The sequence below is a fragment of the Chlamydotis macqueenii genome, chromosome 2, assembly GCF_036417535.1.
Source record: "Chlamydotis macqueenii isolate bChlMac1 chromosome 2, bChlMac1.mat, whole genome shotgun sequence".
NCBI classification, from domain to species: Eukaryota; Metazoa; Chordata; class Aves; order Otidiformes; family Otididae; genus Chlamydotis; species Chlamydotis macqueenii.
In genome coordinates, this window is record NC_141557.1 from 89,340,515 (window position 1) to 89,367,787 (window position 27,273).

Below are 27,273 nucleotides of genomic sequence, written 5' to 3' on the forward strand. Positions count from 1 at the left end.
AATTAAAAAAAAAAAACCTTTCCTAAACACACTGTGCTTGGACCATGTGTGGCCCTAGCAGAAAAAGCAGCGGGCTTTTAATTCTTTATGTAGCCAAAGCACCGTGGATCTGCTTGGAGCAGTGAGAGGAGCCATGATTCGAGCCCAGCTTCTCTGCCCACTGCAGAAGCCCTTTCCTGATTGTGTGAGCTCCTAGGAGTAGGAGTGCTGACCTCCTCATCCTCTGCAGCAGCATAGGCTCCTCTGGCTATCCACACCTAACCTTTGTGGTATTTTTTACAACAGCGTTAATCTGAGCTCTGCGCCTGCTACCTCTGCCAGGGCATTGCTTTTTTTTCTTTTGATATGGGGAGAAGCAGTGTGGGAGATGCTGCCTTGAGTCAAGGACTGGATTAGAAAGTCATGTGCTTTGCCTTCCTTATGGTCTGCCTCTCCCCTTGAGAGGCAAGATTTGCAAGAAGCTTTACCATTTTGAATGTTAGTGTATATGTAAATATATACATAATATGTGTGTATCTATGTATGTAATTCTTAGCTCTCAAAGTTTTCCAGGATTTGAACCACTGTAGGTACTTTCCTATGCCCTTTAGCTTTTCTAGCAAATCATGCTGATGAGAACAGTAGTAATCTGTGATGAGAGAGGGTTCTCTTAAAAAAAAATAAGTATGTGTATATATATCAGTGTAAGAGGAATTTTACCTCTGGCAAGAGATCAACCTACATAAATGGATTACAGAAAAAAAATTGCTTTGAACTTTTCCTGCTGTTCTTGTCACTGAGCATCTGGTACTTTCTATGAGCAGAGGCTGAGTGGTATTGGGTTGTTAGCTGGATTTGTGAACAACTGGCTGAAGAAACAGTTTGCGAATTTACTTTCATTTATGGTCTGTGAACTCAGCTTTCTGGAAACAGGAGTTTGTCAGATTAGGTTCCACAGATACTGGCTCTTCATAAGCTCTTACTAGACCTCAGAAGCAGAGGATCTGAAGTTACAGGGTTGTTACCTACTTATTTCCGATAGGCTGGCTAATCCAGAAAGTAGTTTTCCCCATCTGCTCCTTCTCCTGGGGTTCTGTATACTTCTAGGATGCTTCCTTGCATGATGAGGGAGCTCTACTATATATTGGGAAGCAGTTAGACAATTGCACAGTTTCAGGACTGTGAGATTGTCTTGTTAGCTGAAAAATACTTTTATTTATTTCTCCTGCTCTGTGAGTAACGCTCATCAGGTGTAGCTTACTCTCTGAGCCTATGGAATTAGGTGACTTGGTTCACTAGCACACTTGGTTGTGTTTAAAAAAAAAAAATTAAAAAATAAAATTAGTTTGGGGAGTTTCTTTTGGATTTTTTTTCTTTGTTTTTTAACCCAGAAATAAAATAGGTCTCTGGAAATGGTATTCTCGGCTCAAAAGCAATGTTTTGCAGCCATGTACTTTATGCAGCTGTAGCTGACTCAGGTGTGGCAGGGATGAGCCAGGCCAAGAGAGTATGAAACTAGTGTGAGCGAGCCAAACCCTGCATGCGCACAGGCATTCCTGCTTCTGGGAATCCAGGCATGGCTAGCTCCTACAGGAACTGAAATTCCGTGTGACTAGCACAGAGTTCACACTTTTTATTTTTCTCTTGAAAGTGATATTTCATGAGGCAAGCAGTTGCAGTTCTGAAATGAGGAGAGAGCTGACATACATTTAACCAAACGGTATCCGGCCGCCATACAAGAGAGTCAGAAAACACAGATAATATCTCACTTAACAAGCAGTATTTTTCCTGCCTTTTTTTTCTTTTTCTTTTTTTTTTTTTTTCTCAGTTCTAGGGCCTAACAGTTAAGGAAGGTAAAAAAACCAGTACAAATGTTTCCACATCTAACATAAAAAGATCCCCTTAGCACCAACCAGGTTGTGCCACACTCTACAAAAGCAGGAAGAAGAGTTTTGCATTTGATGTTCTTGCTAGGTCCTGGGAGGGTGGAAATTAGTGTATCTTGGGCTGGTGTCTCCTACCTGAGAGCCTGGCTCCCATCCCAGAGAGACTGTTCTCATCACTGGAGGTTCTACCAGTGAAGAGGGGATGTGAATTGGTTTGTGACTCTCATCCAGAAAAATCTATATGTTGCTTTTCTTGCATAACTTCTCCAGTGATTCTAGTGTTTTCACAGGAAACAACCCTCAGGTACTAAATACACCCAACATTAGTTTTTGAAAGGACAGAGAATTAGATTTCTGTAAGAAATCCTGCTGTGGCTTTCTTTTTAAGTCATAGCTTCAGCAGCACTATCCTGGCATGAACTGAATTGCACTCAGAACTGAATGGAGATGTTAAAGAAACACCAGGCTGCGGACTTTGGTAGGAATAAAGGATGCATAAAAACTTTATTTGGCTTGGCACTTTGTTCCCTTCCTCTCTTTCCTTGTGTCTTTAACTCTATTGTTAGTGTAGAGATGAGGAAACTCAAGTAGAGAGAAGTTGAGGGTCTTACCAGGCACTGTTAATAGGTTAAGCGCTTCTCTGACAATTTTCATACAGAAATGGCAGTGTTTGGAAATCTGAGACCATCTTTCCAAGCTTCACGATGAACTGGGGGAATGTGTGATACAGCCTGCACTTGAAGTTATCTCCATTTATGACTTAACCAAAGGCACCGTGAGTCAGTGGTAGTGCCAGAAAGAGCTTAGCTCTACAACTCCCTTGTCTTTTTCATTTGATATGTCAGGTGGCTCTTTATAAAAATAGATTAAAAAACCCACCCCATACCCCAGCCCCAAGACTAGATTGCATTGTTTATGCCTCACTTCTTATTTTTGAGCAAAAAAAAAAAATGGGAATGGAATAAATCTACGATAACTTTGCTCTGTTATGTGACATTTTAATAATTTACTCCAGTACTTGACACTAGGTGGGGTTTTTTACCTCTATTGTTTTGGCCAGTTATTGTTCTGGACATGTCTGTGAGAAATTAAATGGGACACTGTTCCCTCCTTTCCCCCACCTTCTTTCCGTTTCTAAATTCGTTGGCAAAATGATGTTAGTGAGATTGCGTATCTGGAGGATTACCATGCAGTAGTGAACTTACCATAGTGTAACAACCTAGATGAGGTTAAGGCATGAAATACAAATATCATGCTCTGGAATCCAAGACACAGAGCTCAACAAATATATCTATTTTAAATCCACTATTTTTACCCTGCCTTTTTGCATGCAGGGATTTCTTGATCATGCGTAACAGGAAGAAATCAAGTGATATGAAATGAGTCATTAAAGCCAAGCTTACTAAGTTTTCTTAACTGCAGTCTCCCACAAAGAGGGAAGAGTACTGGATCTCTGGCTTCTGCCCCAAGTCTGTGAGGCTAGTCTGATTCATACCATCTGGGCAAACGGCTACTAATTTAACAAGTAGAAGATTGATACCTGTTTAGTGAACCAAGTAGTTCACTGTAAACTGCAAAATTACTGATCTCCTAACAGGTTTCTATTAAAAAAGACTGCTTTTACTTCTCTTCAAAGCATCCTACTTAGCCTGTTTATTCTAGGATGCTTGATTATGCACTAAGAAAGTGTTGATTTTGGTTCCTGTTATCTCATAGGTCTGGTGATATCATAGAATCATAGAATAGTTAGGGTTGGAAGGGACCTTTAAAGGTCATCTAATCCAACCCCCCAATCTAGTCAACCCCCTGATCTAGTCAACCCCCCCGCTGATATGTGTTTATATTGGTTTGTAGCCAAAAAAGCCTTCAGGGTTTTAGGCTAAGTGCTCTTCTGAATCTAGACTAAGTCAAAGCGTCAACTTCTGTTGTTGCAACTGAGAGCACAATTTGAACCTTGGAAGATGCAAGTGGCTTTTGATTACTACTACTTTTTAACAAATTTCCTTAACCTACATACAGTGTCAAGAGAGCTGGTTCTGACCAGACTGCCTCTTGCTCTCCAATTAAACCTCTGGGGTTTTGATTTGTTTTGTTTTGTTGAGGGGGGAAGTGTTGAAAAAGCTGAAATATTTCAGCTGTCTCCCCTCACCCATGCATCCTATCTGTAAGAGAAACCTCAGCTTGGCAGAATGGGATTTTCACTGAAAAGTTGCTGGCAGTTCTTTAAGTTCCTTACATCTCATTAAAAAATAGCACAGAAAATACAGGAATACCTAAATAAAGAGCTAAACAGTGAAAACTGTTTTAACGAGCTTACTTCCTGCTTTTACTTTTCTCTGCTGTGAAATTCATAGGCATTACTTTTCCATTTACGCAATCCACCTTCACTCTTGCACTCGCATCCAGTGGGTGTGATTTTTTGCCCATTTAAGAATACCCCACAGAAGCTGGAGATGAGGAGGACCTTATGAAACCACCTAGTTGGTCCCTCTACCAGTGCAGGACTGTTCCTTTGTTAGTCTTGAGTCCTCTGGTTGTAGTTTTAGATGGTTCACCTCATGCCGCTCCAACTGTTCCTGCTCAGAGGTTATTCCACAGTCTGGTAGACACATCATTAAGAAATGCAGTCACTCCTCTTTTCATTGATTTAAATGTAGATTTGTGTGAACAACCCATACTAGCTAATTTGGAAGATGACTTAAACGTACATGTCATTTCCCCCCGTCATGATCAGCATAGATTGGAAAACACAATGCTTTGCTTCACCCAGGAGGTTGGGAGGAAACAGTTTTCTTCTTTCAGGTCAAATCTATAACTGTCATCATCAGACTGTTGTCACTTAAGTAAGCTATATTTGTTTTAATTTTTCCTTTTCTGAGAAGTGATTTGAGAATTAATTAATGTTTGTGTGTTTCTAATTCGCATTAGGAAAAAACCACTAATTTGCTAGGCCTTTGTGCCATGAAATTACTGCTCTTGCTGGTGTGCTGATTGCCATGGGATGTCTAATAGATTGCATCAGTGTAAACTGTCTCCATTCTGGAGACAAAGGTCTTATGTCAACATTACTGAGTTCAAGTCCTGCTCTGGGCCTATTCCATTCTTTGCTACTAATGCAAAGACCAACCTTTTAGTAATAGTCAATGAAACTAATCACTAGTTGTTTCCAAGGCATGCTTTTGTTACAGATGTGTGAAGTCATTTTAAAAGAAGCTCTGCAAGACAGGGATAGTACTGGATAGAGAGAGCTAAACCAGAAAACATCACAATTTCTGGAAGTATGATACTGAGCAAGAGAGTTATTTTCCTTATTGTATTGTATTCAGCACTAAAATAGTTCCATTATACTTATAATATGCTAAAGCCTCAGACTGGTTTCTTCTGCAAATTCTTGTGTAAGCACAATATTTGAGTTTGTTTCTTCTTTACAAATAAGAAACCATAAACCCCTTGAAGTCATGTTTTGACTGACCTCTGCTAATTGTACATGTTTTAGGAAGTCCCAGGAGCTACAGACACTTAATTACTTGCAGGCACAGGGACCAGCAAAAGCTTGATCTGTGGGCATTAGTGAAGCTTGCTGAAGATGTAGTTGAATTTTTAGTTGGAGATAAAGTGTTATTTTTTAGGTAGTTCTGTTACAGCTTCAGAATACTTGTGGGTTAGACTTCACTATGTAATTGAAGCAAAAATGGATGTGCTCTCAAGGAGCATTTGTGGAAGAAATAAGAGTTTTTACAAAAGATGACCATTTGATACCCTTTGCAATCTGTCAGTCTGTGTTGGCTAAAATGAATCGTCTGAGCATAGCAGCTGAAAAACATCCAGGGTGAGACTTAACTGTGTATCCAGACCAGTAAATTTGGAAGAGACATTGGCCATGTGTTCTTTTCACAAATATAATTCCCCTGTATTCAAAAGAAGCTTTCTCTGCAGGACAGCAGGTTTTAGTCCTAAGAATGTTGTGCTTCTAGTAGTGTTTTTGATAAGTTTTATTTGGTTTGTGGTTCCTCTTATGGTATTGTTTGAAAATGAGGATACTCTGATGACTCACTGATGCTACTTTCTTCACTGTCAGGAAAGGAAAGTCCTCCAATTAGTGATGTCCCAGATGATGCAGATGAACCTATGCCTGTGCCAGAGGACCTTTCAACTAGTGCTGGAGGACAACAGAGTGCTAAGAATGAGAGAGTCTTGGGTAAGATGACTAGTCCACTCTGATAAGAAATATTAGTACATAATATAATATGCTAATAATGTTAAAGTGCTGTATAGCAAGCGGATATACAAGCAGGTCCTGTGCCTTTTCATCTTGTTCAGCACAAGATTACTCAGGTGTTTAGTGTTTTTTTTGTGCAACCTTCTTTTTGGGAAAGGCATTTGGAAGGACAGCAAGCCTTTTTATACACAGAGAAGTTACAAAGATCCTACTATTTATCTTATTTCTGAAGCATGACAGATTGCATGAAATCCCCAGGAAAGATGATTTTCATTTGGTGTACGAAATTGAATTAAATACGTAGTTCCAGGTCAAAACTATCTGAACTCAGATTTGACAAAAATTCAGCAAACTCTCCAGTATTTTTATCTTTATTTTTATTATTAATTTGAATGCTATCTTGAATGCTATCTGCTATTCAGATTTCTCCAGAAATGCCACATTAGAACACACATATTATTCATATGTTTCAGATTCCGATATCTGATCTTCATTTACCCTTGTTTTTTTTTTTTAACTGGGACAACTTTAGAAAACACTTGAATTTTGTTCTTCTAGGTGAAAGTCCACAATTAATAAAATTTGTTGGATTAAAGTAAATTATTGTCCAGAGATGATTTTGCAAAATGCTGATTCTTCTTCGGGATCCCAGACTCCACACCAAGGACTAGCAATGCTGCTGAGTATTGCATGCATCAGCTCACATGTAGCCCACTAAAAAGGACTAGATGATAGTACTTGAGCACAATGCTTGTTTTCTAGTAGCAAAACAAAAGGGGGAAAAAAAAAGCAAAAAAAAGCATGATGACTCATGTTATCAATGCCATATATGATAAAAATATTCCAGGAGAGGAGTGACTATCAAAATATGTTTGTATCCACAAATAAAAGTATTGCTCATCATTTTTACATTCCCGTTTTAAGAATGAGGGTCAGGGTAGAAGCCTGTTTACAGAAAGATTGCAAGTGCCTTTTAAAAGTTTATCGTCTAAGGAAGTCTCATAAAGGACAGTAGGTGGAAAGGGAGGCACAGAAAATAACCAAGCCAAGGTAATATAGCAGGATGGTGTCAACATTAGGAATAGACCCTACTCCCAAAATCCAGCAGTAGCTAGTACAGAATGCAGCATCTTATGCACCTTCACTTTATTTACCACTTGATCCTCTCTTACCAAAAATGTGAGCATAAAGTTCAGCTCCTACATGTGTACTGACATAACCAATGAACAAATAAATTTTTCAAAATGCTTTTTAATAATGTGATCACTTACCTCTTTGTACAAAATCTTGCCTTTATTGCTTGTGTATCAGCTCAGTAAAATGAGTTAAGCCTCCTTTCTCTAACAGTAACTAAACCCTACAAACTATTTAAGCCTTTATTTAAAAAATAATACTACTCTAAAAAATCCCTTGTTCAAACCCAAACAAGCACAGAGGATTTTTGATTGCATTGAATTTTCTTCACCTTGCAAATATCATACACAACCAGCAAAGATGAAATCTATGTTTGCTCATGATGTAACAGTTCTCCCAGTAGTTCAATTGTATACCAATATAAACACATATTAAAAGTTACTGTAATAAATGAAGGCTAAAATGTTATCTGTAGTGTCCTAAATATGATATGTTGATATCATCTGTTGTTCTCATTTGTTTTACTTTGTGCACTCAGCAATAAATTAGAATTTCCATGTCCTGACTCCAACCTTTGTTCTACAGCCACTTTCTCTACCCATAGCTCTTTGGTTTTGAACGGTCACATCTTGTAGGGAGGTATTTACCATAGTCAACAGAAACAAAGACAATTCACAGTACTGTTTTATGGATGATCTTAACTGCAGGTATCAACTCCAGTGCTTGCAATGTTTGTCTTTTCTGTAAAGCTGCATGGAGTCTTACATCTTCTACTGCTCCTTTTTCTAGTCCTAAACATAACTTTTTAAAACAGTATACTGAAAAAATTAATTCTCCTTTTTTACAAAATGAGTCTGAACACATGCCTCAAGCATACCACAAGCTGTATAATCACTCTGCACATTCTGAATCATTGTCAAAAGAAAATCTGTTGGGGATAAACCAGTGCCTTAGAAGCGGTGTTGGGCCCATAGATGTACTAGGGATGAAGGGGACTGTCTTTCTATTTGGCAGTGGCATGGCACTGTAGGTAGCCTTGGTGTTCAGTGCAGCGCTGTCATCTGTAATTCCTAAGATCTGTTTCTCACCTCTATTTGTCACCAAACTTAGGTAGAAAAGGGTGATCTGAAAAAGTACTTTGAAGTACGGCAGATAGGCAGGAGAGTACTGTAAAAACCCACTGATGTTATATATATTTCATAGCTGGGAGATAGACTGTGGCCTGTGATAACTGACAGGTGATGCACATGAGCAGAGATGACCAGGCAACAATTTTTCTCTATATGACTTTCTTAATGTCCCATCTGCTTCCTTTGTCAAAAGGTAATCCCCTGTGCACTTTGCTGTATTTCAGCATATGATTTACAGTGCACTCCGCTCAATCTGTAACACCCTGAGAGATCAGCTGTCCACATAGCAAGCACTGAGGAAGGGTAATTTGAGTCAGACATTTATGGAAGAGGGCCACCAGGCTCTGGAGGACTTTTTTGTACATACAGTGTTATAGAGGTAACAATGGAAATTACAGGTTTCTAAATGAAAACAGTAAGTATTTACTTCATCTTACTAAAATTAGGTGAGAAATCTGTTAATTTTAATCAGCCTGTGAGATTGAAATGTTCAATGACCATTTGTTTACTCAGATTTGTAGTAACATTTCATGAAACCTTTAACCCTAGAGTCAAAATTTTAATTACCTTTTTCATCAATTTAGCATTTTAAAGGTCAAAGATTAGGAGAAATAAGCTATTTTTAGGAAAGAAAGATAAGCTCTAGCTCCTCTCTGTTTTTTTTTTTTAAATCTTTTTTGCTCCTTGCAACCCTAGACTAAGACTTGAACATGGTGCTATAGACCTGATAGGGAGAACCATTTTAAACATCTCTCCTGCTCTGAGAATGAAGTAGACTTCAGAAGTTAAAGTACTCAGTTAACCTGCCACGTTTTATTGGGTGTCTTCACATTCTGAGTGTCTCACTTAAAATGACTAGAGAGGGTGCAAATTTCATAAGGGAAGTTTCCAGAGGTTCATGAAATGTATGCTTTGACTTGTGTCCCCAGGCAGAGGCACTCGAGACATGGGTTGCTTCTGTCCAATGCAAAAATGATAAGTGGTTCTGAAAAGGTCATTTGTGGAAGTCAAGGCATCAAGAGTTTCTAGTAATAACTCCAACCCGCATAGCAAAGCAGAAGCATATTAAAAGGCGTATTCTGGTCACTGCTATGTCTCTTCATTTCCTTGATGAGCTTGCTATGTTTTTAATGCTGTAGCTCCCAGAATGCCACTATATAGCCGTTGAGCAGCTTCCTCCTGCAAACTTAATTTCTGCTGCTCTGTCCACTAGATATTCTTCCTTCCTTTTCCTCTTCTCCATCTAAAATTTCCTTCTTAGGCTGATCTGGCACCTTTAAAGTTTTTATTATTTTATTTTTTTTACTCTGCTCATCTACCTGCTCTACATTTAATTTTTCTAGAAAACATGGGACGATTTCAGACAAGCAAATAGCTGGATTTTCACAGATCTTTAAGGCACTAGAGACTCTGTTTTGCTACCTCTTCCAGATATCCTTTTGAAATTTCGATCTAAGTTATAGAGAAACACACATCCCACTGAAGTTCCACTCCATTAAGTATTAGTGCTTTGCAGCCTATTTTGGACGGGCAGCGCTATTTCCCATGCTAACCTACAACACAGGAGCTGATTTGAAATATCTTGTTTCCATTCAAGTTTCAGGTTAAATGTTATGTGCACCTTTTTGGACAATCAATATTAGACATCTTGTATGTGGTAGATGGTTGCAATTTAGGGTTCTTTCTGCCCTGGGACTGTATCCTAATTCAAGCCATGTGTGGAAAGCTAATGAATCAGTGAGCTGTAGGTTGGACCCTACTTCATGCAGAAAAAGCCATTTGCTGCAGTGGTAGCGTTTGCCTAGAAAGGCAAGCACTACCTTGCGTTATCCGTAACTGCCCATACTGTAGCTGGCCATCGATGGGTGAAAAACAAAAGGCCATCTTACAGTGTTACGAGCCTGAGAAAGAGACTGGGCTCACCATTTCAGCACAGATAAGTGTCTGATGCTGAAGATGGCCATTCAGACTTTCAACACAGAAGTCAAGGGTTTCTCACTGAAAAAAGTGATCACTGCCATAGTCACAGATTACAGGACCTGGACTATATAATGTATACAAATATTCTTCTTTCTGAGAGGAAGAGATAGGGAGAACTTATCTCACAAAATTGGTTGGAGACTATTGGACAACTCACAGAAGATGTGGAAAGTAACAAGTCAAGGTGATCCTTGATATCACCAGAAGACAGATGAGATTTACAGGAAGTTAGAAACTCGGTATTTGTTTAAAATAAAGGACACTAGTATGGGAAGAGACCTTAAAAGGAAAGAGCTTTTTGACATTTTTCTCCTCCAGCGGGAAATGTCAAGTGACTGATATTACCTCCCTCCCACAACCCAGTTATTGCAGCAGAAGCCTGTGTAGCTGCAGAGCCTTGATGCCTGGCATCGCTGGGAACCTGGCATTGCCCTTGCATCCCAGGGTCTTCCCTCATGGCCATGGGCATTCAGAGGTGGTAACCTACACAAGCAGCTCGTTACTGATGCAGGCGTGTGTCCTCACTCTGAGCTGCTTCAGTGCTTTGTTTCCTTAAAAGGAGCTCAACCATTTGAGAGGATGGACACAAGCATTGCTGAGAGGCCACCAGGCCAACCACAACAGCTTACCATTACATAAATATGCTGCAACTCACACATAGCTGGGTGGAGGCAGAGTGAAAGTGTGGAAAGGCTGCAGACGGAGGGGAGAAGGGAGAAAAGCCAAAAGGGGAAGTGCCCCACCCCAGCTTGCAAAATCAGTTATATTGCTTGAGATAGGTCCAGCTTGCTGCTGCCCTGGCATTTCTGTAGGGCAGGGAAAGGGGCTGAGGAAAAAGCCTGCCAGAGCTAAACATCTTTGCGCACTCCTCCTGTAGGACTTCAGTGGCTATGAAGGCAGCGTGTTGTGTATGAGTAATAAAATGCAGGTGTGGCATCTGTGCGCGTGGACACGTAATTATTCAGAGAACGAAAGTAACCTGGAGGGCTGTGTAATGTGTTTTACTTGCTCAGGTTTCAGGTGGACATCTCTGCTGCTCAAAGGTATGAAAGTGTGTGGGAGCTGATGAGACTTTGTAAATAATTGCTGATAATTGCTGTCTCACCTGATGCAGCCCTACTGGCTCTGAGAGCAGAGAGAAAATTTGTTTCAAGGTGGTTTGGGGAGCTTTAAGAATTGTGTTCAACCCTCCACACGGAAAGAGGGCTTGAAAGTCCAGCTGAGGAGGCTTCTGAAGGAATTGAAAAACTTGTAACTAAAATATTTTAGGAACTTTTAAAAATAGGGAAGTTGGAAATCTCCCCTCTTGTTTGGTCCAAAGCCCCTATTTCTAGCCCCAAAGTACCAGACCCGGGTATGGACTGGTATTGCGTGCTCTGAGACCCTGCCAGTATGACTTACCTGTTCTTAAGAGGAAGGCAGGAGATATTTTTGACAGGATTATTTTAATTTTGTATGCAAAACTCTCCTGGGAATTTATTGGTGGTTTAGTGGGAGAAGACATGTGACAAATTTCATCAATGCCCTTATAATATGCTGTATGGGATAAACAGTATATACCAACCTTTAAAGGTATGTTTTGCATATGCCTGGTGTGAAACAGTGTGCTGGAATGAGGTGCAGAAGACCCAGGTATACGAGGCTGTTGGGAAACTCAGGAATCAGTCACGCTGCCAGAGAGAAGCTCTGCTCAACATAATGACTTAAGATTATTAAAATGTGCATGGATTTTCACAAGGCCAGTGTAAAACAGCCCTCTTACTGGAGGCAAATTCCTTTATCAAATTTAAAAATGCTTACTGCAAGTAATGGAGGGTGAACATTTTCAAAACAAACTTGCAAGCAGTTTTGTGAACCAGTCTGGAAAGGAGAGCCGCCGCAGAGCCAGCGTAGGCTTTTAGCGCAGTTAACTCAGCCCGTGCAAAGCCGGGGCAGAGCCACTGCGTAAGCAGGCATGTAAAAATATGTCCTCTCGTGCAACCAGAGTGTGTGATAAAATCAAAACCTTGAGAATAGAACTGATCCTAAAAGAGAGTTTTACTTTTCCAGTGATTTCTATTTAGTTTTGCAAGGAATTTTTCCACTCCTGGCTCGTTTGGTAGAAGTATGGTTTCTGTTGCCACTGTGTGGCAACATGGTGTTGCAGTGGGTGGTGAAGCTATGCTTTTTCCCCCTTATTTCTCCAGAGCTCTGTAACTTGTGGAGCTGTGGCCAATTTCGTGAGCGCCTGCTGGGTACTGCTATGTTTTCAGAGGAGAACATCAGTGCAAAAGCCAGGGAAAGCATGGGAGCTGTGCAAGTTTTCTTTCTTCAGCATTGAGAAAGTGGCGAGCGCTGGATGAACTGGAGAGATGCAGTGTGTTTAGCCGTGTGGCTTTTAGGTACGGATACTGAGCCTGCTGATCTAATCTGCAGTTAGAGGAAGTGCCTTTATCTGAGCAGAAGAGATGTGCCTGAGAGATAAGCCCCATTCTAGCTTGGGAGTTAAAATTATCTAGCAGGATCTCAGCCGTGGCTTCAGCACGACTCAGAAACACAGGGCTTTGGCTGGAAGGGGGGCATATTTTAAGCTGAGGAGGACCTCTGTAACTGCAGCTTGCTAAACCTCAGGTTATTTTAAGGGAATTACTCTACATCAAAAGGTTGAATGGACCTCCCAACATCAACCATGCCTCTATTCTGTATTATTTCTTGCTTGCTCTCTGTTGTAGGCTTGCTTTGCCCCTTGGGCAAGTTCTCGTACAAGCAGAATGCTCTTTAGGAGTGCACCCTGAGTGAAAAGCTTAACTGCTGGATTGAGGCACAGTATAGGGACCACCTGCCTCTACAGAGATCATTGTTTTGGAACAGCTGCTGTTTTGATTTTGTTCAGCCTCTTCTCACATTTCCATAATTTCAACTCCCACTGTGGTGCGTCCCTGGGAGGAGACAGTTTCTGGCTGCGTATGACCATCAGTGATTCTCTCCCCTCAGGTGTGAGCTCCTCAGGTTCTGTCCCATAGCAAAATGTGCAATCACAGTGTCACTGGGGCTGCATCCCTGCATCAGAGATTTGCAGGGAAGGATTTACAGCATGGCCGTGCCACCACAGGTTTCCCCAGCATAGAACAAGCCCTTTATGGTAAAGAGCAGGGGATGGAGGGAGCTCCTTTTCGGAACTGTAGTCCTAAAGCCAGGAGCAGACACCACTCATTGCAGCAGGACAGAGATTTGTCCCGGAACCTTTCTCACTGAGCTCACTGTGTGAGGTTTCTTGAAGCCTCAAAAGATGATCTCTCTGGAAAACGCTTTGCCACACGTGCAGCAGGTGGGTATGCCGTAGCAGCCAGTGCAAGCTCACCCTCAGCATGTCATTTGTGATGAAGAAGTCTGCACCCCAAGATTTGGCCTGCAGAGACTGCTTGTTGGAAACGCTCTCCTGCCTCATCTAGCTGCCTCCCTGAACAAGTGAGCCAGCAAAGCAGCAGCCCCAAAGCAGCTTAGACCTGCAGCCTGCAATGTGAGACACTTCCTGCTGCTCCCTCCCTCCCCAGTAAGTGAATTCTGTGTTACAGAGGTGCACATGCAGGGAACATAATTCCTAGTAAAGTAACTGATGTGGTGTGTGCTTCTCTTTCTTTGGTTTTTACACATTTTTAACTTAGGAATAGTGCCTAGTTCATGTATCCATTTCAGTTTAGGGACATGTTTCCCATGTGTCTAAGTTATAGGCATAAGAAGAGATCCCAAGAAGGTATCTAATCTATCATTCCACGCTCTGCCATAGTAACGCCACAGGCACCAAATTATATTTTTTGGAAGTGAGTAACTCCTACTCCTTTGACGTAAAGAAGATTTAAACCCTAACAAGCCAAAATCCATACCTAAAAATGGCATTAAGAACCCCATTTAAGGTTTGCAGAGAATCAGTAAATGCAGAGCAAACACAGAATTACTTTCCATTTCCAACCAAAAATGGCTGATCCAAAAAGAAAAGTTAAGGTCCATGCTTTGCTATTTAGTTTTCACCTTCCATTTCCCTGGTTTCTCCTCCCCCAAAGATCGTGCAAAATTATCTCATTTGAGAAGTATAATAAATGTAGCAAAAATGGAGAAATGTGACCGAGTGAATTGACTTCCACTCTTCCAAGCCACATATCAGAGTTTAAAGAGAAAAAAAAAGAGAAGAGACTGAAGAGTAAGGAGAACTTTCACATAAGCCAAGTTTTTTTTACCCTGGAAATGTTACTTCTGAGGAAGTGGCTCTTACCAGAGTTTTCAGTAACTTCTAGATTATTTTATGGAACGACATAAGAACTCGCCTGCTCCCTGACCCCACCTTAAAAAATAAAAATAAAAATTGAGAGCTTTAAAAGGAATTTCTAATTCCTTCATGTAACAGAGAGTATCTGCACATGATTTTGCCCTCCCTGCTGATTAAGTAACGTAACAGAAATATTTAGTACAATGGAAAGGTGGGTTTTAACTAAAGTTGGTGACACTTTCAGCCTGTGTTGCAATTAATAGAAGAGGAAATATTCATTCTCCATATTTCATCATTTAAAAGCATCCTGTATTTGTAAGAAGCTGTGATCAGCCAACATCCTTGCTATGGATTTGAACTTCCCAAATCTTTGGTGATTTTTGTGTTTTATTTTTTGTCTAACCTAAGAGCTTTGTGTTCTGATTTTTAATGGTGGCTTAGGGTTTATTTGGAGGGAGATTAGTCTCTTCTCATTTGCAGTACTGTGCACCTCAGCGTTGTATGGACTGAGTTATTGAGCCTGTTTTTTCCTCCTGTGAATATGTGTTGCAATGCTCGGAAGTGGTGGCAGTGGTTGGTGTTGAAGCGGGATGGTTTCATTAGCACCGAAATGGCGACTGCCAGCTAGGGAACACTGCTGTTTCTGTACCTCTCGCACTGCATCTGGGTTTCAGAGATGTCTTTCTGGGTCTTTCCATATGATAATTTATTTTCAGGGGAGAACACCACGTGCACATATAGAATTCATGATGAAAAATATATTTGTTTTGTTGTGGGGTGGACTGAGACCCACTGCTTGAGTTTTGTGCCCAGATTTGCAACGGGAAAGAAACACCTGTGTCTCTGAGGGAAGCATAAATCCATCCCTACCCTGACCCCCAGTTGGCTGTATCAGCAATTGAGGCTGTGAATGTCTCTGTCTCTCCTGCGCAGAGCACCCCTTCAGGTTTCCCCAGGCTGAAGCCATGAGCAAAGAGGTGAGAACATCCCTTCCACACTGACATGGCACCTTCCTTTCTGAGTTGGGGTTTGTCCTTTTTCCTCCCAGAATCCAAATCATTTTGTAACTGGCACCTCCCATTTCTGGACATTGGAGGGGAGGCGGGGAAGCCCTGATGGCCAGCACGGTCACTGAGACTTCGTCTGCTGCAGGTGTGGACCTACAACAATTTATCTAGAAGTCAAATTGGAACTAGGCTTTTCTGGGGAGGGCTTGAGCTTCCTGCCCGTTTGTCCACATAATGGCAAGTAGAAATAAAAATGAGAAATGATAATTATGCTAGCAAAACACTTCAGTGGCTTTGGAGCCCAACACATGTAAAAGATGAGGAAGGAATAATGGCAATGAGGTATTCCCTCTGGTGTAGCAACACATTAGTTTGATCTTACCACCATATTACTAGTAGATCCTAGTAAAACTGATGTCCTATCATGGGCTTATTGTGGTGTTAAGTAGATTTTTTTTTTTCTCCTTCCAAAACAGACTAGAGAAGTCTGATATTGTTTATTTAGTAATCACACATTAATGAGTCTGTACATTTACTGTACAGTGTAACCATTGCTAATAAGCTCTGTGTGCCGTGAAAGAGACTGATTTATACAATGCATGATTAGCCCTCAGTGTTAAGGAGGCAATGCAAAAGTATTTTTAATTTCTAAAACTTTTTGTATTTCTTTTCTTCTCTTTAATACTCACTTTGAAGTTTGAAATGGCAGTGTATTTTCCAGCCAATAGGAACCATTTATTCAATTTTCTTTTACATGTGTAAATGCACACATGTACACACAAAGATATGTCTGTCAGCACACATAAAACTATAAGCCTACAAAGTCAAATTCCTCTGTGTTTATGTCTATGTAAAAAACCTAAAAAACAGCACATGTATGGAAAAGAGCATTTATCTTGAAAGCTGAGCTTTTAATTCTTTTTAAGAGGAAAAGATAAGACTATTAAATATATGCTCTGCAAAATAAATGCATGTTCTAAAAAAAATTTTTTGTTAAACCTAAAAGAGGAAAAGGTTAGTTCCTGCTGATTTGTCTGCATCCATATAAGAAACCTAAGCGTAAATTCCATTTGGGAAGTGGGTAGCAGCTGAGGAAGACCCGCTTGTACCCGTTGTGGCTTTTACAGTCTGTGTAGAGCTGCCGGGCTGAGGCAGCTGTGAAGGCAGACAGGGTCATGGTACTAAAAAGACCGCCAAGGAATTCATGAAGAAAGGGGGAGGTGGGGAAAGGAGAGACACATGGACCCCCTCTCAGTCCTTCCCGCTGGCATTCCTCGCCCAAGACAATGCCCCGGGGAGGCTCTCCTGCCTGCTGCTGCTGGCTCAGCAGTGAAGGGGTACAGGGGCTCTTGGGACTCTCCCCCGCAGTTCACAAGCGCTTTTCCTTCCCATGTTCGGATTTTTTTTTCACTTAATTTCTTACAGTGTTATTCAGGTAAGGTCTGTAATGGAGAGTGAGGGATACGTTGATGAAATGTTTTTTCCAGAAGATTCTTTTACAGTCCTATAGAAAATTTAGGATTGTCCAGTGAAGCTTTGGGGGACACTTGGTCCTCACAGCGGAGGGATAGATGGCTGATGAAATAATCTAATGGAAAATGCAGATACAATATCTTGTATCTCTCATTTGAGATACAGCTTTCCACTAAAAGCTGATGCATGCCTAACTTGATGATAACTTTCTTAGAGATGTTTCAGTAGCTAGCTGAGCTAACAAAGACAAAAGCATGATTAAAAGAACCACTGTAACAGACACAGTGATGGACCCTTCTGCTCTTCCATCCCAGGAAGCAACAGTGATAATCAGGGAATCTCCTTATGCACGTCTCAGGGAGCTACAGCTGTGTGCAAAATATAACCCCTCACAAAGGCCAGGCTAGTTATGCAAAATATAGTCCCTGGCCTTCTTGTGTGAGGACAAGTATTTACTGTGCACTGGTGGTTTTTTTCACCCCTCTTTTTTACCCTCAGTGAGACAGAGCACAAATAGTTATATTAGTTGCATACTTCCTGAGAACACAGCGATCCACACATTCTGGGCTGCGGGTTGTGTTTTTCACGTTCAGGCATAGGATGGGAGTTCATCAGATAGCAATGGGGAGCTGTAGCAAATAGCACATTTGCATCAGCAGAAACAAATTTCACAAGACTTGCTGGGAAGGTTTGCTGCAGCATGCCACAGTCCTGCACTACTAACAGCCTCGGCACATTCATTCGATAAAAAAAAGATGACAATAGAAAATGAAACTGTTAACGTTCTCTTCTATGAACACTTGAGAAGCACGTTACCCTGAAGGCATGAGCCTGTGGCTCACATTAGCTTCACTGGGACTTTATGGTGCCTTTGTTGTAAAGGAGTTTGCAGCTATGGATGAGCCGTGCTTCATTTGTCTTAGCGGCAAGGAGAGCCCTCGGCACTGCTCTGATGCAGATGACAATTCTGATGTCTGACAGCTTCCAAGCATCCAAATGCTGGCCAGTAGGATACTGGGATCATGTTGATCTGAGTGCCTTGTGTGCTCAGAAATATTCAGCCAGCACAATTTTGTCTTTTTGTTTTGGACAAAGCAGAATGCTCTCCTCCAAGTGAACAAAGCGTCAGTCCCATATTTTTGTCTCTGGTTCCTGACCGTTTACCAGGTAAAGGTTAATTTTCTGAAGACCAAGTCTGCACACTTGCAGCAGCCTCTGACAAACTTGCCTGGCCATGTCCTGGTTCAGCCTGTATAACCCAGTAGCCCAAACTGTATTTCCAGATATATGTGTTCCTTGATGGTGGAGTCAGCAGCATTTCATTTGTTTTCTTGACCTCACACTATACTCCACAGTACAACATGGCCCCAGCACAAAGTTTACCTTGGCTTATAAGAAATAGCAACTTCTGTAGAGCTGCTTTGCATTTTAATGGAGAAGATTTTTCTCACTTTCTATTTGCTGCACTCTTAGTCCAGCCACATTGTCTGGGTGTTCTGCATGATGAATCCTGCATTGAGTAGTACTGATACACTCTCTCTGGCTTGGTAGCAACAAGGGGTTGCAACTTGGTAATTCATGGGAAAGAAGATTTCCTAATGTGTAATAGCACATTAGGACACACATTTGGGTGTTTCTATGCTTAGAATTCTTCATGTTTGGTAAAAATGCAATGCAATGCCTGGTCCTTTGCAATGTTTGACAGCGCTTTAAACATAAACTGGGCAGAGGCTTTAAAAAGCAACAAAAGGATTCCTCCGAGTAAAAGGCACTTGCAATGTCTAGGACATGCGACTAGGATCAGAGAGGAAGTTTGCCAGAAACTTTGCCTGCTAGACACTTTCAAATATTCCACAAATGCTGAGAGGGCAGGAAATGCCAATGCTGATGGTCTGAACAGATCATCAGCCCTTACAGGAGGCCAAGTTTTGATCACTCTCTGAATGCTTGGTGCCAGTTTTCACAGCATAGATCTTGTTCTAGTTGCGTATAATTGCATGTCCTCTGCCCATATTGGCTCTCGTTGTTTATGTAAGATTGGGAAGGGGATTGAATTAAGCTTTGGGTGCTTCTACTGCCGTTTCTCTCCAATTGTTTTGTTGGGTTTTTTTTTTCTATGAATTTGTGTTGTGGCAGACGGTTCCTGGAAAAGGAACAGAGCTCTGTTGCTCCTGACACTGCGCAAACACCAAAGGCATGCCCCGAAGAGTTTACAATCTAATTAAGGCTGTATATACATGATTGATTAATTAAGCCTTACAATTCCTAGCTGAGCTAAGGGTGAGGTGGGGCACAATGAGATGTAATCAATTGTGGTGTGGAATCTAAACCATAAATACTATTCTGGAGACCAGAGAACAAATTTGTTTTTCTAATAGCTGCAGCAAAATAGTCTTGTGTGTTCTTCCAAGATGCAGTGGGATTGGTTTGATTCAAAGAACTCAGCTTTGTTTTGAACAGTGTGTCTCTTCAGCTTGAAAAGTGAGATCAAAAAATATAAACCACATAAACATAAATAAATTAAGGATTTGGTGATGGTACATGAGGGAATAAAATAAATATGGGCAGTGAATTATTAGATTATTTTGGGACTCAGAATAATTAATTTCCTGAGTTCTAAGTAGTCTAGGTCTTCGTACAGAGGAGCAATTCACTGTATCACTTGGACTTTTGGAAAAAGGGGAGGGCTGATTTCCAACTCCATGCTAATTTGTACAGACAGGAGTCCCAGGTTGTGCCAGTGCAAGGAGTGGAATTACAGCCTCGTGCCAGTGTGATGGAGCAGTGAGTGAAGCTGGTCCTGGGAGGATAGGCAGCTAAGGATAAAGTTGGGAAAAAGAGGTCAAATCCATATTCCTGTCCAGGCTTTTCTTTTTGCTGAGATGTTTCTGAAGATCTTTTGCATTACAAAAAAAAAAAAATTACTCTAGCAATTTGTTTTTGGAGTGAGATTTCACACCTCGTAACTGAACATGTATGAGAAGTGCTAGGGAGCTGAACTGGAGATGACACAGTTTTTAGTATTTAGTCATTTCCTACAAAAAAAAAAAAGGTACAGGCTGAGCCCCTCTCTTGTTTCCTTTCTCAGACCACTCATAACTTCTGCTATGCTGGCTGCTGTGTGGCGGGAAATTAAAGACTGGTTTGGATATTTTAAACAGCTTATACTTTTTTTTTTTTCTTGAGGTAGTTGCCTTTGGGATTTTTACGTCTCTCTTGCAATGGAGTGGTATCATGGGAAAAGGCTAGCTGAGGAACAGTATCATTCCTTTCCTGGTTCTGCATCATTAATCTGAGGAAGAAACAGCCTACTTTTTGACCTTTAGCAATCCCAGATAAGGGAGAGCTGGCTGAGGGTTCCAAGCCCTTGATATCCAGTATTTTATGGGTGTAATCGAGGTTTGTTAGGCTGGACAATAATTCTACCTTTGTATAATTCTGTAGGACACATCACAGATTATGAGTAGCATTTTCACAAATGCCTAACTGATGCAGCCTCTTGAGCTACAACTGCTGCCTGCCTTATGGTTCCTAGTCACCTTCTGTGGGAGACGTGCCAGGAGAGTGACCAGTGCGTGGACAGATTTCAGCCTTGTGTTAAGGCACTTGAGAGGCATCTACCCAGATGTAGGAATCGCTCTAGACAGCAACATAGCTTTTGAGTTTCCCCCTTAAAAAAAAAAAAAAATCTTACCTCCATTAAAAAAGACTTGAAAAATGTGCAGATAGGGAAGTAAGGGCACATGATGGATAAGTGCTTTTCCCATGGCCACACAGGAAGTTTGTGGCCAAGCTAGGAATTAAAGCTAGATTTCATCAGTCTACATCCAGTGCCCTGTCCCTCTTTGAGGCCATAGAATTTTGTTATCAAATTCACTATAGGCTGAAGCAGAAGGCTACTTTTGTGAAGAAGAGAATTATTAAAAGATAAGTACTTTTTATAATTGGTGAGAAGTTGAGAATAGTTCTGCACCAAGTATTGCCCATTTCTATTGCTATTTAATGTTCTCTTTTTTCCAAGTTTACATCAGCATAAAAATCCCCTTGTGGTATTGCTCCTAACTAAGCAAACTACTCATGCCTTTCCTTATGGCAAGGATTGCAGTAGAAGCCAATGCTTAGCTGTTTCCAGCTGTCCTGGTTTAACAGTAAGTAACATTATGACTGGCTTGACAGGAAAATGTTCATATTTCTTTTCTTGACATTTCTCATCCAAAATCAAATAGAAAAATTGCATCCATTTGCTATGGAGAATATCCATAGTGGAAGTGGAAGAGCAGTCAGAGCTGCAGGATGGGACATGCAGTGCAGGGCTCCAACAGTCACAACGTCTAAGAGACTGTTGCCGTTCACAAGAAGAAACTGCTAGCTCCTTCTTACTCAGGTAAAGTCATCTCTCCTCTGTCTTGCTCATCCCGAAATACATTAACTTTAGCTGAAGAACTAAACACTGATCGAGTGGCCCAGAAGATATTTCCAAACTCACAGATAAATGGTAGGGAAAATAGCTGAGCCTGTTGATATTCTCCATGCAAGAGTGTTTCAAAGAAAGTGAAGCCTCGCTAATACCCATTTCTTATCACCTCCTGACAGCCTCCTTTGTGGGGGAATAGCCACAAATGATTTTGAACGAGCTCTTCCAACAGGGTGGCTTTCATGCAGTGATGAACAAATAATTATACCACAGTACACCTTTGTGTAACACCCCTGTCTTCATTTACATGCGGGATTTCACCACTGTCTTCCTGAGAAACTACAAAATTCAGTTAGCCACCGGATAAGATAAAGACTGGAGCTTGACTCAAAAGGGATGCATAACTATTAGTGTTGTGATATTTATAGAGGGTCATTTCTCAAGTTTTTACTTTCTACTCAGCCCTTTATCAGACAAATTCTTTCTGAAAAGTCCCTAAGAAATGGGAGAGTGTAAAAAACTGGGTCCTACTCTGTCCTTAAAGGGGTCCATGTTCTACTTTTTATCTCTTTTTCCTGCAAATGGAGAAGAGAAAATTCTTCATGTGAATTTCAAACGCTTTCTGCTTTGGCCAAGTTTCGTTCTGAACGAGCGGGACAGAACAGTAGATGATCTCAGTGGAAAGACTTCCTAAGCTGTCTGCTCCATCCACTGCTAGTGGGGCAGGATTGCCCAGTTAGGCAATCCCTACTCTGCTTTAGCCAATTTCCTTCTGTACTCTCCCATCGCACTGTCCTCCATGGCTACCTTCAGCAAATAAGACCATTGCCTAATCGAGCCTTCTCACCCTGAGGCTAGGCATTTTGAGGGCTTTTCTTCATGTTTGATTTTCCACTTTTCTTTCAAAGAGTGATTTGAGGAATCCCTGCTCTTGGTTGATAATGAAGATAAGGAGGGGGTTGGTGTTTGGTTCAGGTTTGGTGAAGTCCAGCCACACAGAGAGCAGCACAGTTTGGTAACTGTCTTAAAGTAGGTGGAAAGGGGAATACAGGTCAAGTGGACAAAAGTTAGAGAGGAATAGTAATCTAGAAGATTGCTGCAGAAGCAGAAAAGGCTAAGCCTACATATTTTTTGTTTAGTTGTTGTTTTGTTTTTTTTTTTTCTGCTAAGCCACCAAGTATAATTCCTTGTCTGTGCTTCCCTTTCTGTCACTTCTCCATAATTCTTAGCATTTCAGTTGGGCTACTGTCTCTCATCTGCTTCCTCTTTTCCTGCTTTCCTATATTTCATTATTTGCACTTCTTCCTCTTCGAGTGCTTTTACAACAGAGTGAGGGGGATGTGGAAACCCAGTTACAATATGACAGACAAACTTCAGTGTCACAACTGCAGCTCTTCAGTTTCAGCTCTGGGAGTGCGCAGAAGCAGGTCAGGGTGGAGAGGCAGGACTGGGAAAGAAGGGAGAGATTTCTAAATAGGGAAGAGAAATGACAGAAAGTCACAAGGTTTCCAGCTCGGGAACTTGGGATAATGGCTTTCCACGTAGTTTAAGATAATCCCAAACTGAGTCAACACTGTGTCCTTGACTGACAAGGAGAGATGGCAGTCTGTGCCAGTCTAAGGGTCTCTGACAATACTGCTGCCACAGAGAAAATAGAGCCCTGACATGTTTCTGAACTTGCCTGTAGAAACATGAAAGCTGGAAAATAAATTTAAAAAAAACTAATAAAACCTGAAAGGAAAAATTATTCTTAGTGCCCATGTCTATGTGTGAAGTAAACCTTTGGAAGATGCCATGGATGAAAAGGAGGGTGCCATAGCCTTCTTGAGATATCAGGCAGCTGGGAAAACTCGCTCCCACGGACTTCTCTCAAACTACTTCCTAGGGCATCCATTAATTAGAGGGGCTCTTGTTCTTTTCTTCCTTCTTCTCTCTCTTTTTTTTTTTTTTTTTTTGTCTGGGGTCTCCTATAAGCCTTTCAACTCTGTTGATTTAAATTTACATCATAGCAACTGATATAGGACTTGCCCCAAACTTCTAGGCCATGACAGATGCTAAGGAGATAAACAACTGTGGGCTGGGAGGAAATGGGTAATATGTCCAGACTGCTCTGCATGTTTGTGGAAGGAGTTAGAGGAACAGTCGATAAAGGTTTCCTGTTAAGCCGGACAAGGGGGAAGCTGTGATGTTTCTCAGCTATGACTGCAATTGGACTGAAGTTCAACAGCATTCTCAGTGTGGGTTTGCTGTTTCTCCACCTTCCATTAGAAGTTCAGGTTCTCTTAAAAATCTGAATACTACTAAAAGTCAAGGAGACTTAAGCCCCCAGATCATCTAGATACTTCAGAATTGCTCTCCCCTCCTGCACAGTTGCTTGCACTCTGTGGGGTGCTGTGGTGGAAGAAGGGTTTGGTAGCCTCCCTCTGCTGCAGATTGGGAAGCAGTGCCTGAACCGGCTCTGAGCTTCGAAATCAGAATATGCCAACACATGTCCTTTTTGTTAACTACTTCTGTACTGATCAACTTACAGGTTATGGGAAACAGAGTTTGTGAGGAGCTAACAAATGCCTGCCTGCATGTGCGTGCTAAACAGAGGGTGATCCTGATTTTCAGAGATGACTGGATGCCCAGAATTCAGATATGGGGCTTGAGACAGTGATCTGATTTCTCCATGATCGGTGTTTTCCAGGCTGATCTGTTTTCTGATAATCTAGTTTTATTAGTGTGTGAAGTTGGAGAGCCTCAAAACATTAGGTGCTTTTGTAAAAATCTTTTGTTGATGGACAAATGTTAAAATAATTGGTAGGCATATTGGAATGAGTGGAAGAGTCCAGAGAAATTGAAGCAGTATTTGAATGCTGGTTAAACTGTATTAGAATATTCTCTTCTATACTTCAGCCAGAAATGAAGACCTTGATGGAAGAATTTCTGTGGTCTGAGTTCTACAGGTTTCTCCTGTTCATAATAGTCAGTTTTGGGCTACTTATGACAATTTAGTCTAGAGTGGTGGTATGGAAGACTATGTAACTCAACAACTATTATTTTGAAAGCCTTTTCCCTTGAAGCTCTGCCAGCAACATGTTGGCTTGGATGCTTTATTGATCTATCCATGTTAAGAAAACGGTTACATTTGATGTAAGATAGTGATAGTCAGCATGGTGATTGTGACTGTTTGAAGATTGTGATCTTGACTGTGTTTCCAGAGAGTTTCAAATGTCAGATTACTCGTTCAAGAGAGCAGTAAAGTAATTTTAGAACACCCTTTTACATTAACCAGAGTTAAGCATTGCTGAAGATTTGTTCAGAGTTTGAAGACGTTGCGCCTGAGACGATTGCCATATTAGCCTTTCTCCTCTGCAGGCATGATGATACCTGCACCAGAATCACACCTAAACCTCAGCTTAGATTTCCCTTCTGCAGCACGATTCCTTTCTGCTGTTGGAGATACCATTCAGGACAGGAATAGGGACTCCTAAATTCAGTAGTTTCAAATCACAGCTGGGGTGTGCTTGCAGAGAAGAGCTAGGAAGTTCAGCTGTAATGCTGTTCCTGAAGTAATATATTTTACATATAGAAAATTCTTTAGTTGAACTTCTGTCATATTTTCCCCACATCTTTCTGAGAAATTGGGATTTTGTTAATCATCTCTCCTCCTTTTTGAGTTAGCTGTTGCGGAAAGCTAGTGAAATCTAGATTTTTCTCTTAGCATTGTGTTCAAAGGCCCAAGGAAACAGTATACGACTTTGCAATTGTTGGATGCCTCACAGAAGAGGCATCCAATGTCAGGGATGACTTCTCATAGCGCTAATATGGTTAAGGTTGGATTCTGTTCAGGGAAAGGAAGGAGGGCTTGTTTTTCCTGAGATAAAAGCAAGGAAAGAGCAGGCGTGAAAAATGGCCAAGGAAATGAGGAGAGACAAGAAGTCTTTTAAAAATGCGGACTGAACTGAGTTTGCAGACTTTCAGAATAATCCAGAACTCTGAGTGTCTGAGAGTCTCCCAGCATCATTTGGGGTTTCTTGCCATTTCAGCACAGAGGACTGATTGCCTGAGGTGGACTCTAGGTCCATGTAGCAAAGCATTGGCTGCAATACACGGTGGGAAAGGATTAATTTTGTCCTGACATTTTTCTCCTCAGGAGCTATCTGGTATGTCCACATTCCGAGAATTTCTTTAGGATTTGCGTAGAACAATTTATGCCTCTTCCCCAGAAGAAGTAGGTTAGAATTTCCTTGCATTGGACTGTTGTGCACACTGTAATCAGGTAAACAGCAGTTTACATTGCAAAACTTTCTGGCAACATTTCTACAACCCAAAACCAAAAAACTTCAATAGCCTCAGATGGATACTTCTACAAAAATAACTGAGCACTCAGGATTAACAGATCTAAAGCAGGCTACCTCAGAATTACTTTCTTTGCACAGTCTTGAGAGAGATCATCTACTTTTGTCACTCATAAAGTGATTACTACATTTGATCTACTGTAGTCTAAGATAAACTTTTGGTATCCCTGGGGTTCTTTCCTCTGTCTGGTGAGGGAGACAGAGAGGACTCTGCTCTGCATTTTGTTTTCTGAGTAGGCAAGATGATAAAATTGTCATAAAGTATTCCCTTTCAAGTGTTCAAATGTCTAGGTTCCTCTCCATTTCATCCTCCAACCTCTTCTCGAAAACAGAGACTGACAGTGAACAGCCTTGGCACAGCACCCATAGGCATCTCCCCAAACCTAAACACAGCTGCCTGGTCTAATTATAGATTTACTGACCCTTTGACAGCTGGGGAACTATGGACACTTGTGTAAAACAGCACTCAAGACATCATCATGGTAGCTAAACAGTCCCTGGTAGAAGTCCCCGCATCTGTCTTGCTGACAGCAAAGGCTCAGCACATTAAATGTTCACGTGGGTGGACTTGCAAGGGCCTGATCCTGAGCCAGGGTAGCTCTGTGCCACTCCAGGGACAAAATTAAAGATGCATAAACACCTCACTGTGCTGGAGCATGAAAAGGGGAAAGTTTGCAAGGGCAAACTTTGCATTCAGGGCAAGGTGCTCTGAAGCCATATGCAAACAGTTCATCTCCCTGCCTGCCCCTGTGCCCACCCACACACCGCCCTGGCTCTATGGCGAGCCTTGGAGCTGCGTCCTCCCCTTCCTGCCATAGACCCAAGGACACTTCATTGCTCACAAGTGGTAGCTTTCTTCTGCGGGGTAATGACTGCTCTCTCAGCTGGTACAGGGCTGACCAACACCCTCTATACATGTTCAGATTTCACAAGGTTTTCTCTTGGTCAGGCAGGTTTAAAATTTCCCATCTAGCTACAGTTCATATCGTTGTATGGAACTGGTCACCTTAAGTGTGTAGCTGTACTTCACTCGTGTTTCTGCATTTGCTAGCTTCAAGTGTGTAAGTAGATTTCAGGACCATTACTTGAATCCTTTGCTTTGGCTAGGGATCCTCACAGTAACCCCCACGTTTGCAGAAGAGTAAGGACAACTTCCAGCCATGACAGCATGGCTTCATACAAGAACCTACCTGTCTTTCCTGTCTGTCAGGAGCTTCTTTGGTGTCCTTGTTAAATCTCAACGTAGTCACCCCTCTTCTCCAAAACACTAATCTTTGTGAGTGCACTCTCTTCACGTTCTCCCAGACAGCCACGCACAACCGCCATTAGCTAGAATTTTGTTGCATTCGTTGAGGACAGGTTAAGACCCATGAATTTCACTAAAGTATGCTTTGTGGAAGGATTAGAGAAGGAAGATGCCTTATAAATGTTGGATTATCATATGTTTGAGGCTCTGCTTCTCTTG

At 41.4% G+C, this 27,273-nt stretch overlaps 1 protein-coding gene across 3 annotated transcripts in view; it reads left to right on the top strand.

Moving 5' to 3' along the window:
• IKZF1 (IKAROS family zinc finger 1) overlaps nt 1-27,273 on the top strand; it is a 69,066-nt gene that overhangs the window by 11,831 nt on the left and 29,962 nt on the right. For all 3 annotated transcript variants that reach the window (XM_086740420.1, XM_086740419.1, XM_086740418.1), the window contains one exon: nt 5,944-6,063. In XM_086740420.1, coding sequence (XP_086596546.1) covers nt 5,944-6,063 — 120 coding nt within the window. The remainder of the gene's footprint in view (nt 1-5,943; nt 6,064-27,273) is intronic.